Below are 13397 nucleotides of genomic sequence, written 5' to 3'. Positions count from 1 at the left end.
GTTGTGGTGTTTTGATGACATGAGAGAAATTTGTTAAATGAAAAAACAAAAAAATTTAAACCAGCCAACCAACCAAACAAACTCACTGTGCTCATTGAATCTTAATCGGATTTTGTACTAATTTCAATTTCAATCTTCAAAAAAAAAAAGAAAAAATTCAATTGTAAATTGAATGGACAAAAAAAATGACATTAAAATCTTGCTAAAATTTATTTTCTTCTTTCTTTCCAAAAAAAATTTTTTTTTTCGGTTCGGTCAATCAAATTGGAAATGTAGCTCGTAAAAAAGTGACCGTTTTGCTGCACTTTTTCGGTATTTTTGCTGATCAAAAGTTCAAAAATTTTCAATTTATCCTTTTTTTCAAGAAAAAATATCAGAAAATCTTGCTGGTGTTTGTTTCTAAATTAAATTTTTCATTAAATGGCTGTTGTGATTCGCATAAAATAAAAAGCAAATGTTTTTTTTTTGTTTCTTCAATTAATAAAGTGTGCATGTGTGTGTGTGTGTGAATAAAGTAATTAATTTCCAACAACGACCACCATGAAATGGCAGCAAATGAAATGGAATGAATTTGAAAAATAAAAAAAAATATATAAATCCTTTTCTTGACATATATAGACAACATAACAAACAAACATATATACAGACTGACACACATCGTTATTATCATCGTCATCATCATCATTATTTTTGAATGGCCCGAAACAAAACAAAACAAAAATGAAACATTTGGATACAAAATTGGATTTTTTTTCTTCTCTGTCGTATTCGGATGGCCATTTAAAGACAGCACCGTTATCATTATCATTATCATCATCATCATATCAACAATTGTCAAAGCAAATTTTGATGATGATGATTACTGTTTGTTTGTTTTTTTATTATTATTAAAACTCATTATTTAAATTGAAACAAATTTTGTATCTGTTTGTCGATGTGTTTGATCATTTGATTGAATGAATGAATGATTTTTTTTTTTTTTTTTTTTTTGGTTGATAACAGAAAAATGTGTTTGTTTGTTTAAAAAAAAAATTCATAACAACAAAACAGTAGTAGTAGTAGTAGCAGCAATTATAAGTTGAATTTGAAAATGTAAAACAAAAACAAAAACCAAAATTTTTAATAAAAAAACAAATCTAATTCAATGGTGTATGATTCACTATAGAGAATAATATATGTGTGTCACCGGGTATTTATTTATTTATTTTGACAATGATAATTAATTTTGATTTTGTTGTTGAAAACGTGGTGGACATGGTGTTTGTGCTATTTTCATTTTCATTATTGAATGATTATGATTATGATTATTATTTATGGATGAATCATCATTGAAAAAACCATCATCATGATCATCATTATTTGATGAATCCTGTTTAGTGGTTTGACCACAAACATGAACAACAATGCCCGGTTGATTACATGTAGGTGGATGTAGTTCATGTGCCTGTCCAGGTACTAGATTTGCTAATGCTGATTGTAGATCAATATTCAATATTGGTTGTGCTTCTTCAACCGGTTCCCAACCTTCTGGTGGTGATGCCGGTGGTGATATAAGAAATTGTTTCTCCAATGCAGGTGGTTTCAATAGATGATCAGTTGTATTGGAATTTTTATCCGAAATTTCAGCAAAATAACAATTAATCTGTTCATCACCGAATTTAATCTGATTCATAATAATACGTGCTTTTGTTGCAGCCTGTTGATCACTAAAATCTAATCGTGCACGACGAAAACTTTTAAAATATAAAAATTTTACATCCGAATCCAAACTACGAAATGCCTGTTCAAATTCAGCCTGTTATGGACCAAAAAAAAATAAAGAATTTATTTAAAAAAAAATTCAAAGAAACAATTCAATTACTAACTCTTAGTTCAGATGTAACTTGAAATATACGGCTATCCATATTGGTTATAATCAATGATTTAGGCAATTCAATCGATGATTCTTCAATAAGACGATCCAATTCACTGACATTTGTATTGATCGTGATGAATGTACTATTAACATCATCAACATCATCATCATCAGCATCAACATGACATGCCATATCGAATCCATCATCACCATCATCATCATTACCATTTTGATGATTTATTTTTTGTTGATCCATAATGTTTGCGTGTATTTTCAAATGTTTTTTGTTTTCACAAAAAAATTTCACATTTACCACTGCATACACACACAAATAAATTGAAATTGTTGTTGTTTGTCGTCGTTGTTGTTGTTGTCAATATATGAAATATACAAGAATAACAAAAAACATTCAGGTACATCTGATTGGTCAGTTGATCGTCATCATCATCATCAATGATGTTTGAATCATCTGCTCATTCAACACAAAAACAAAACAAAAAAAAAAACACACACACAAGTACAACGACAACAAATACGTAATTACGACATATATGTGATTAATTAATGATGATGACGATGATTTATGGCTGAATAGACAAAGAGTGAGATGTGTGCAATCGATTGATTTGGTTGATTGATCGGATTCAATAGAATAAAATATAGTTTTCCGGTGTAATTTGGTTGGTTCGAAAAAAAACAAAAAACAAAACAAAACAAATAAATCAATTAAAATGGATTAAAAACAACATCTACGACAACAAAACAAACCGGAAATTATTTTTATTTTATTTTATTTTTTTTTTTGGTCGTGAACTTGTTTGATTTGATCCAAAATATAAAAAAAGATCAGCTGCAATGGTGATGACTCAGAAGTGTTATGTTGATGATGATGAGAGAAAGATTAAAATCTAAAAAAAAATCAAATGCAAATGAAACACTGATGAGTGAGTAGTGAGTGAAATTTTTTCATTGTTTTTTTTCATTTGGTGATTTATTCAAATGTGTGTGTGGTATTTTTATACTTATTCATAGAATGATGATGATGATTATTGGTGACCAATGACAACGCAACAAAAATTCTGTAAATTGAATGTGTACCAGAATGCGTATGTGTTTTGTTTTTTCTTCTACTTCTTCTTGTTTGGTTGATATATTCATGAATTCATCAAGAATTATTTTTTGTTTTTGTTGTTGTTGTTGTTGTTGTTGTTCTTGGATTTTTCCATGAATCATTCAATGTCAATTCATAAAGGACGTTACGCAAAATTCTTTAAAAATTTTTTTTCATCATCATCAGTTTTTATTGCTTATTTAAATTTTCATTTTCATCCATTTTTTTTTTTTTTTTTTTTGGTTTTGGTTTTTTGTTTACCAGAAATTGAAAATTTCATCATCTAAATTACATAACATGACGTGTTTGTATATATTTTCATTATTCAGCCAAAATTAAATTATTATTATTTCATTATTTCATCAAAACACACAAAAAATTAATTTCCAATTAAAAATAACACACACATCAACGCACGCGTCATCGAATCATCATTTTTATTGTCAGCCCATTTTCACACAGTTGTTCTTAATTGTTAGCGCGTCAAACGATTGATGCCATTTCTAATGTATTGATTGATGATCTAATGATGTCATTTGGTTTTTTGTTTAATTCATCCCATTTTTCTACAAATATCAAAACCAAATTTTCTGTACAAAATAAAAATCTTTAACCCCATGTATTCTGCTTATTGGTTAGCCGTGTGCGTGTGTGTGCGTGTTTCTATAATAATCATATTATTATAAAAAAAAACACGCGCGAAACATGAAAATGGTTCGATTTTCATAAAATGAATCACCTCATATATATAAAAAAAAAATATGACGCGGATTTCAATGATACTGATGATTGAAATTTATCCTGATTGGCCAAAGTTCATCATCATTATCATCATCATCGTTATTGAATTGAATGTTTGTTCTGTACATTATTGATTCGAATGATTTGAATAAAAAAAACACAAATGAAACGAAACGAAAAAAAATTCATGCGCAATCTCAACACTGGATTCTTGGATATAGAATAAAAATAATTTATTAAAAAGAATGTAACCGGAAACTATAAAAAAAGGTCAAGGTCAAACATCTATATATAAATATAAATATTGAATGCTAGTGTGCAAACAAGAATAGCCAACAAGATGATCATCACATGATGATGATGATAATCTTGTATGAAAATTTATCAATTTATTTAGGGAACCAAAAAAAAGAAAAAAAAAATAAAGATGGCGATACAAACATACAACAAACCTTTCATATTTTCATCATCATCATTCTATATAATGATACTGATGATGATGATGATAATTCTTACAAGGAAAAAAAATTCATTATTATCATGCGCATGGATGTGTGTGTGTGTTTTTGAATGTTGGATAAAATTATATTGTTGTTGATGATGATATAATAATAATAATATGTTATTATCACTGTTGTTTGTGTGTGTGTGTATGTGCATTTTTTTCCGTGTTTTTATTCCCTATCTACCGTTGTTAAATCTGCGTATTTTTTGTTTGCTAGAATTGTTATGGTGATGTTTGTTTGTTTGTTTGTTGGTTGGTTCTTGATCAAAATGATGATAGTGGTGTCGGCGTTGGTGTTGGTGTTGGTGGTGGTGGTATAGTTATCGAGCATTTGGCTTTCATATGTGTGTGTTTGTGTATGTGTGAAAGTGAAAATTTCTTCCATTTCAAATTCTATGTTCACTAACTATCATCAATTCATTTAGAAAGAGAAAAATTTGCTAGTAGTAAGAATTGAAATTCTTGAATTATATAATTCTATATTCAACAACAACAACAACAAATGTGAACACAACACCAGACACCAACACCAAACATCATCGTTATCGATTTTTTTGTTGTTGTTGTTGTTGTTGATTATCGGTTATTAATAAATGTCATTGAATGTGTGCGAAAGACAGTGGCTTTAGAAACAGAGAAACAGAAAAATCAAAAAACATCAATCAATGAATTTTATTCAATGCAACAAACCGAAGAAACAAACAACATCGATGATGATGAATGGAAAAAAAATTAATCTCTAAAAATGGATTAAAAAATTATATTTAGCACAAACGAAAACAACAAAACAAAGGTAGGATTTTTGCATTTACTTTTGTATTTAGCCTGAAAAAGAAAACTTTTATCAAGATGTAAGAAAAAAAAAGTACATAGGAACAAAATACTACCGACAACAACAACAAAAAAAATTGTCGCCGATATCAATTTTGTCTCTCCCACTCTCTCAGCGTGTGAATTATGCTACTAATAAGTAACATGATACCCCAAGACCAAGACAAGATATTCGATGTGTATGTGTGTGTTACATGCATCTTTTTTTTTTTTTTTTTTTTTTATTCACACTGATAATGAAAACAAAAAAACCATAGTTTTTTTTCTTCTGTTTTTCGTTCATATAAAAAGAAACAAATTTTCATCATCAATTATTACAATTTCCTGTGGCTTTTGTTGTTTAATTCAATTGGAATTTTTTTTGTTTTGTTTTGTTTTTTTTTTCATTCAAATCTAACCAATTGATCAAAAAATAACTGTTAGCCAGTGTGAGTTATGGTTATTGAATGAAAAACACGTAATACACCTGTTTTTTGTCAAAAAAAAAATCCCCTTTTCCTTTGCCCACCTACCTACATTTACACACACGCCTATTTGGTAATTTTTTTCTTTACCTTTTCTTTACTTGTTTTTTTTTAGATGTGATCAAATCATCTGTTGTGCTGTCCAGATTATCTTTCGTTTCGTATTTCTTTCCATTTCAACTTTTGGTTGTGAATTTTTTTTTCTTCAAATGGTTGGCCTTTTTTTCTGTACGAACAAAAAAAAAAAATTCTCATTCTCATCTTTTTTTTTCATTCTTCATTTGAATTTTTTTTCTTCTTGGTTGTGAATTATCGCTAATTATTATTATTATTAATGATTGAAAATAATAAAGGAAAATTTCAACAAAATTGAAAACTGTGAACAAAAAAAAATTCCGAAAAATTCCGAAATTACATCCCAAATTCTCTCATTTGCTCCAATTGCCAATTGATTCTTTTATGGTTGTGAATTTTTTTTTTATTGTAATAACAATTCTACACCAGAATTTTTTGTTTTGTTTTGTTTTCCAACATTCAAAATCATTTGAGATCATTCGTAGCCGGATCATCATCAGCCAGAACAACAAAAAAAAACAAACAATCCAGGTGAGTGTTGATCATATTACACCTTCAGGTTATTTTTTTTTCACTGATAAAATTTAAATTTTATTAACACTGAGTGAGAGAGAGAGAGAAAAATTTGTTGTTGTTGATGTGAAAATTTCAATGATAATAAAATTATAATTAATGAGAGCATGCGCGTCAAAAAGAAATTTTATTTTTTTTTATTATTATTATTAATTTTCATGGAATGAAATTTTTTCCTTTTGTTGTTGTTGCTGGATCAATTTGAAAAAAGCGAAATTCTTTCCGATCCATCATCAATGACAATAATATTTTTTTTTGTTCAAATTATTATTAATATGTAGAAATTCCAAACAAAAAATTCCCTAGAATCCAATCGATAGACATCATGTAGACCAAAAAAAACAATTCAGTGTTTTCATTTCATCAACATGAACTTTGCGCTGACGTTATCAACGATGATGTTGATGATGATGGCGAAACATAATTTTGTTCGATAAACGATAAGTAAACGATAAGAAAAAAAATCAATGACTTTTTAACACGCTTCCTGTTCTGTGTGTATAATTGTGAATATTTTTTTTTCTCTACACGAGGAAGTTGACAAAACGTTTTAGTTTTTTTTTCAACATATATTTATTACCACTTATTGAGATCATTAACGCTTTTGCTACAATTAGAATTTTTTTTTCTTCTTCAATTTTTTTCCCCTCATTGGTTTCACATTTCACATTAACCTTCATAGATCAAGGTGGAAAAAATTTGAAAATTTCTGCGTTTTTTTTATTGTGGCTGTGAGGTAAGTTTAAAAAGTAAAAAAAAACAAAGGTCAATCCTATTTTTTTTTCAATGTAAAATTATTTTTCATTGTTTTACACGTCAAATTCAACGTGTGTGTGTGTGTGTAGAGGAAAATAGACGTATCGTATATCCATTACGTATATATATTCGAAATCATCATCATTTTTGAATGAACAAGAAAAAAATCTAAACAAATCTATCTAACTATTTAGTTGACGTAGTTGACAAATGACGTACACGGGGTTTTTTTTTGTATGTGTATAAAAATGGGGAAAAGAAAAATAGCCAATTTTTTTTTCTATTTTTTCAAATTTATAGTTTAACCGTAAACAAAACAAAAAAAAAATGTGAGAAAAAAATAGGAAAAATTTAACCACTATCTCTCTCTCTCTCTCTCTCTCTCTCTCTATTTATATATTTATACCTGATGATTTGTCCACTAAATCACCATAGAAAAAAAACCATACTTTTATTAATCAAAAAAAAAAAAAAAAAAAAAAGGAAAAGAGGAAAAGAAAAATTCTCAAAGATGAACAAATGTACAATTGAAAAATGGAAAAATTTTAAATTTCACTCAAATCAACGAAGAGATGGTTGATTAGCGGAATCAATTGATGACGATTTAATGTTCAAACACATGGATATTGAACATATACAGTCAATAGATAGATAGAACAAAAAAAAAACAAAGGAAGATAAATCATCAACGTATTTTTTTGTCGTTTGTTAATGACGTGAATAATGAGTGAGAGGGTGGGAGACTGAGAGAGAGAGAGAGAGAAAGAAAAGAACAAATAAAAAAAAATATAAATAAAATAAAATATAATCAATTTGTTGATTGATTGGTAATTGCATCGAACAATCAATCAATCAATCGTTTGATTTTTGTTTTATTTAAATTTTAAATAAATATTTTTTTTTTCTTTTTGTTGAATTATCAATTTCATCAACACTTTGTACACCTACAAAAAAAAATAATGTACGTCTAAAATTTCTTTTCTTGATCGATTTTACCATTATTTTCTCTCTCTCTCTTTTTTTCATTTGAATTCTATCCTTAACAATGTATCGACAAATTAAATAAACGTGTGTGGTTTGAAAATAATCATACAGGTGATAATTTAGGTGTCTCTCTCTCTATGTGTGTGTGTGTGCGTGTGCCATATGGCTAAATTTGGTTAAATTTTACATTTTTTTTTCTCTCTCTCTAATTCTTTTTTCCACACCCCCCAAAAAATTTTTTTTTTTTGAATTTCAAATTTGAAATATTACTCTGGAAATAAAAAATTTTAACCACATAGAAAAACACACACACTCGTACAGATTTGTAATAGAGATAAAATCAACAACAAAAAAATTTTTCGTTTTTTTTTGGTAAATTTGGTTGATTGATTTTTGAATTGATCAAGTGCATATTCATTCAACAACAACAACAACAAAAACGACAACAACAGCCAACAGTGATCAATTGTTTTATTTATTGATTTTTTTTTGAATTAATTAATTTTTTTTTTGTTTTCTAATCCTTTTTTTTCAATCAAACAGAATTTCAAATTAAATCGGTGCATCAAAAAAAATAGACCATAAATATTCATACACACACACACACACACAGATATATCTCATATACATCACATATCGATTTTGAAAATTTAAAAAAAAAATGGACAACAGTATTCATACAAGTCCGGCAAAAAGAATGGCCAACACGAATGGTGGCGATATAGCAATGATTAAAATGAAAACCATTGATCGTATTCGTTGTGATGAACCACAATTCGATATGACTATTCGTCGACAAGCACATTTAAAATCAATGGATGAATATTACGATCTTTATGAACAATCGATTAAATCACCCGGTGAATTCTGGACAAATGTTGCACGTGATTTTTATTGGACAACACCATTGCCAGTGAATGAATCAAAAATTTTAAACTATAATTTCGATATAAATGCCGGTACCATTCGGGTAGAATTCCTGAAAGATGTACGAACAAATATCACCTATAATCTATTGGATCGAATTATTAATCGTGGTTTTGGCGATCGTATAGCCTATTATTGGGAAGGCAATGAATTGAATGAACGTTGTCAGTTTACATATTCAGAATTACGTTCAAAAGTTTGCCGTATGGCAAATGCATTGAAACGTATGGGCATCGGTGTTGGTGATCGTGTGGCCATTTATCTTCCAGTTACAATTGAATTAGTAACAGCAATGTTGGCATGTGCACGTATCGGTGCCATTCATACGATTGTGGTAAGTGTGTTGTTTTTGTTTCACTCATTTTTTTATTTTACATCTCATTACATTTTTTTTCTGGAAAAAAAAGTTTGCAGGTTTTAGTGCACATTCACTTGCTGAACGTATGTGTAGTGCAAGGGTTAAAATATTAATAACAGCTGATGGATCATTTCGTGGCGAAAAATTTCTTCATTATCAACCAATTATTGATGATGCAATTGAATATTGTTTAGAACGTAAACTACAATTACGATCAGTTATTATTGTTAATCGTTTCAGTCAATCAATAAATCGTAACAAAAATCAATATGAAACAATAGTTGAACAATATCAATCTCGATATGAATATTTGATGCAATCATGGAAACAGATTAATTCCATAGAATCGGATTATTGTGAACCAGAATGGTTATCAGCTGAACATCCATTATTTATATTGTATACAAGTGGATCGACTGGCAAACCAAAAGGTGTATTACATACCGTTGGTGGTTATATGTTGACGACAGCAATTGTATTCAAATATGCATTCAATTATCGTGATGGAGATATATTCTTTTGTACTGCCGATCTTGGCTGGATTACTGGACATACGGCAAATGTTTATGGCTCGTTAGCAAATGGTGCAACAATTATTCTATTCGAAGGTGTTCCAGTCTATCCAAAACCTGATCGTCTTTGGACAATAATCGATGATTATCGTGCAAATATTTTCTATACAGCACCAACAGCCATACGGTCATTAATGAAATTTGATGATAAATATGTTCTATCACATCCGATGAATGAATTGAAATTAATTGCATTGGTTGGTGAACCAATTAATCGTGATGCATGGTTCTGGATTTATCGTATGATCGGTAAAGAACGTTGTCCAATTATTGATACATATTTCCAGACTGAAACCGGTGCACCGATGATTTTTCCAATACCAAATGTCATTGATCTTAAACCTGGTTCAGCTACTGTACCATTTTTTGGCATTCTACCCGTTATTTTGGATGAAAATGGTAAAGAAATTTTGGGTACAGAATCTGGATTTCTTGCATTTAAAGTAAGTTTGTTTTCTCATTTTTTTTCCTTTTCAAACTGCTAAAAATTTTCATTTTATAACAGCAAGCATGGCCTGGAATAGCACGTACAATTGATGGTGATCATGAACGTTTTGAATCCACTTATTTTGAACGATTTCCTGGTTACTATTTTACCGGTGATGGTATGTTTCAATGAATGATTTCAAAAATCAAAAATTGGATTTTATTGTTTTGTTTTGCTATTTATAGCTGCATATCGTGATTCAGATGGCCATTATTGGATTACTGGCCGTACTGATGACCTGTTGAATGTATCTGGACATTTATTATCAACAGCTGAAGTTGAATCAGCATTATTGAAAGATAAACGTGTTGCCGAAGCTGCATCGGTTCCAATGCCACATACAATAAAAGGACAATGTATTTGTGCTTATATTGTAACAAAAAATGGTTACAATTATGATAATCAATTTGAAAGAGAATTACGTGATTTAGGTATGAATTTTTCATTCTATTTTTTAATAATTTATTGAATTGAATTTATTTGAAATCACCACATAGTACGTCATGAAATTGGCCCGGTCGCTACACCTGATCTCATATTGAATGTACGTGCATTACCAAAAACACGATCGGGTAAAATAATACGTCGTGTATTGGCAAAAATTGCTTGTGGCCAAAAATCTGATTTTGGTGACATATCAACCATTACAGATGAAACAATTATCAATCATTTGATTGAAATTCGTATGGCAAATTCGGGCTGATATAAAAAAAACAATTCATAGAAATATTAAAAAACCTAGTAAAGAAAAAAAAACATAATGGACAGAAATTTCAATTTTTACAAATAATTATTAATTAGAGTATTCGTGTGTGTGTGTGTGTGTGTGTGTGTGTGTGTGTGAGTGATCCAATTGGAAATAATCCAACAACAATGATTCATTGATCCATTAATATATGTCTATTTTTTCGTTGAAAATTTTTTTCTCTTTAAAACAAAACAAAACAAAACAAAAATTCTAGGATTTCGTTATTCATCATTTTAATAATGTTTATCATCATTAACATGTTGTTTTCCACTTTACAAATCGTTATGTGTGTGTGTGTGTGTGTAGGTGTGTGTGGGTGTTAATTAGTCTTTTGCAAAAAAAAAAACAAATAGCATGTCCACACATATTTCCAAATGAGAATAATTCCAAGTCAATTGACATATCCATTCATTTTGTTTGATTTCAATGGAAATTTACAGAATAAAAATAAATAAATTTAGAAACGAAAAAAAAAACAATTCAATTTAATAAATATTAAAAATTTGAAAAGACAAAACAATAATTTTTTAAAGGTCAAAATGATCAACATGGTGATGATGACTAAAGTTGTGTAATTTGGTGTATGAATCAAATTTTTTTTGCATCCCAATAATCAGCTGTTTGCATTTCATAAACACGTGATAATGCACGTTCAAATGCAAACATTTCTTCTTCACCACTAAAAATGGCAGCATTCAGATCATCATTGGTCATGCCAAGATCATCCATTAATTTACGATTATCATCATCGGCAAGTACATCATCAATACGTTGTACTTGAAATAATTCATCACATTGAACATCACTGCTGAAAATAACACGTATATGATGATCATAAAATGTATCAATCATAGTGATGAATCGTCGTGCTTGGCCACGTAATTTCATAGTTAATTTTGGTATATCACGTATAATAACTGTATGATAATATTGAGCAATAGTAAGATAATCAATTGCACCTAATGGTTGATCACATAATTCCGAGAACGATGAATCCAATATACCACCACATGTACGTTTCAATGTAACATTACGTCCTTTTATCGTTAATGTTTTTGGCCGTATTGAATCATTTTCATTATTAGCAAATACTTTGAATATTAAATCCAATGTTTTATCTGTATCTGAATTTTTTATATAATAAACTTGATGTTTTTTCGAATCGACTAAACGACGATAATCAATACCGGATGCTAATTCATATACATCACAATGTCTTTTTAATAGATCAATGAATGGTAAGAAATTGCTACGTTGTATGCCACCTTTATATAGTTCTGTAAATGTGGGGAAGAAAAATTATTAAAAAAAAATTTTTTAGATCAAACTAATATATATACCATCAGGTGGTCGATTCGATGTAGCAATCATAATCATTCCATGGGCAAATAATTGTTTGAAAAAATGTTTCAATATCATTGCATCGCCAATATCGGTCACTTGAAATTCATCCAAACAAATAAACCATGATTCTTGTACAATTTCATTGGCAATAATTGGTATTGGATCAAAATCAAATGATGCACGACCACCACCGCTTGTATTGTGACTAAACAATGATTCATTACGTCGTTGTTTATGTTGATGGAAGCCTATTTTTTAAAAATTAAATTTTAAGATGAAAAAAAAATATTTGATCAACTTACGATTATGAAAATCCAACATAAATGAATGAAAATGAACACGTCGTTTTTGTCTAGGATCAACCGAACAATTTTCATAGAATAGATCCATTAACATTGTTTTACCACAGCCAACACTACCATGTAGATAAAGGCCACGATTTTTAACCGGTTGTTCTGGTTTCATTGATTGAGATTTTGATTTTGATGACATAAATAATGATGATAATTTCGAAACAATTTGATTTGAACGAGAAATCGATGTTGTATACGTATTGGATGATGGTTGATAATCTTTTACCTGTTCATCCAATTGTAATAAACGTTCAATAACAGCCGTTTGATGTGGATCATCATGAATCTGTTTCAAACGTACACGGCTTTCATATTCAGTCAATATTCGTGATTTGGTAACTAGAGTAAAAAAAAAGAAGAAGAAATTTCTATCAAACAGAATCTTTGGAACACAAAAAAAAACTTACAATCAATATTTTGTGTAAAAAATGATCGTTTAAATTGTTGTTGACCAAAACATTTATTTTGTTTATTAACAAGCCATAGGCCAGTAAATATATGAATTCGAAAAGGCATTTCGAGATTGAAAAAAAAGAAACGAAACAAAAAAAAACAGATGAAAAACAATTAATCAATAAATTATTAGTATCGATCGAAGAAATTTCAATTGATAAAAGGCGGAAATTTTTTTTCAAATTTCGAAATCAATCGTTTGTGGCTGATTAGGAGAAGGATCGGTCAAACCAAACACACACACACACACACAGACAAAC

The 13397-nt window shown here is 29.0% G+C and overlaps 3 protein-coding genes across 7 annotated transcripts; 1 reads left to right on the top strand and 2 right to left on the bottom strand.

Annotated features, from left to right (window-relative positions):
- Positions 1 to 865: 865 nt before the first annotated feature.
- On the bottom strand, positions 866 to 3091 carry sra (RRM_RCAN_like domain containing protein Sra). 2 transcript variants are annotated; one of them, XM_075731167.1, is made up of 4 exons: positions 2878 to 3079; positions 2624 to 2763; positions 1866 to 2442; positions 866 to 1795 (listed from the first exon to the last, which is right to left on the bottom strand). In XM_075731167.1, exons 3-4 carry the CDS (start codon positions 2109 to 2111, stop codon positions 1220 to 1222), a joined length of 822 nt encoding a protein of 273 aa, XP_075587282.1. In that variant the 5' UTR covers positions 2112 to 2442; positions 2624 to 2763; positions 2878 to 3079; the 3' UTR covers positions 866 to 1219. The 2 variants fall into 2 exon arrangements, with proteins under 2 accessions (XP_075587282.1, XP_075587281.1); XM_075731166.1 differs by having other exon boundaries at positions 2624 to 3091.
- A 1405-nt stretch (positions 3092 to 4496) lies between these two features.
- Positions 4497 to 11504, top strand: LOC124498672 (acetyl-coenzyme A synthetase, cytoplasmic). Of its 4 annotated transcripts, none has more exons than XM_075731162.1 (7): positions 4497 to 5005; positions 5623 to 6113; positions 8439 to 9156; positions 9230 to 10195; positions 10258 to 10357; positions 10425 to 10670; positions 10737 to 11504. In XM_075731162.1, exons 3-7 carry the CDS (start codon positions 8557 to 8559, stop codon positions 10940 to 10942), a joined length of 2118 nt encoding a protein of 705 aa, XP_075587277.1. In that variant the 5' UTR covers positions 4497 to 5005; positions 5623 to 6113; positions 8439 to 8556; the 3' UTR covers positions 10943 to 11504. The 4 variants fall into 4 exon arrangements, with proteins under 4 accessions (XP_075587277.1, XP_075587278.1, XP_075587279.1 ...); XM_075731163.1 differs by lacking the exon at positions 4497 to 5005 and adding an exon at positions 5340 to 5471; XM_075731164.1 differs by lacking the exon at positions 4497 to 5005 and adding an exon at positions 5469 to 5500.
- On the bottom strand, positions 11446 to 13379 carry LOC124498679 (putative ATPase N2B). Its single transcript, XM_047062469.2, has 4 exons — positions 13092 to 13379; positions 12634 to 13023; positions 12328 to 12579; positions 11446 to 12264 (listed from the first exon to the last, which is right to left on the bottom strand). Exons 1-4 carry the CDS (start codon positions 13198 to 13200, stop codon positions 11576 to 11578), a joined length of 1440 nt encoding a protein of 479 aa, XP_046918425.2. The 5' UTR covers positions 13201 to 13379; the 3' UTR covers positions 11446 to 11575.
- Between the last annotated feature and the right edge of the window lie 18 nt (positions 13380 to 13397).

Source organism: Dermatophagoides farinae, chromosome 5 (assembly GCF_024713945.1).
Source record: "Dermatophagoides farinae isolate YC_2012a chromosome 5, ASM2471394v1, whole genome shotgun sequence".
NCBI classification, from domain to species: Eukaryota; Metazoa; Arthropoda; class Arachnida; order Sarcoptiformes; family Pyroglyphidae; genus Dermatophagoides; species Dermatophagoides farinae.
Note: the sequence above shows the minus strand (reverse complement) of the source record. Positions and strands in the feature narration are given on the sequence as shown.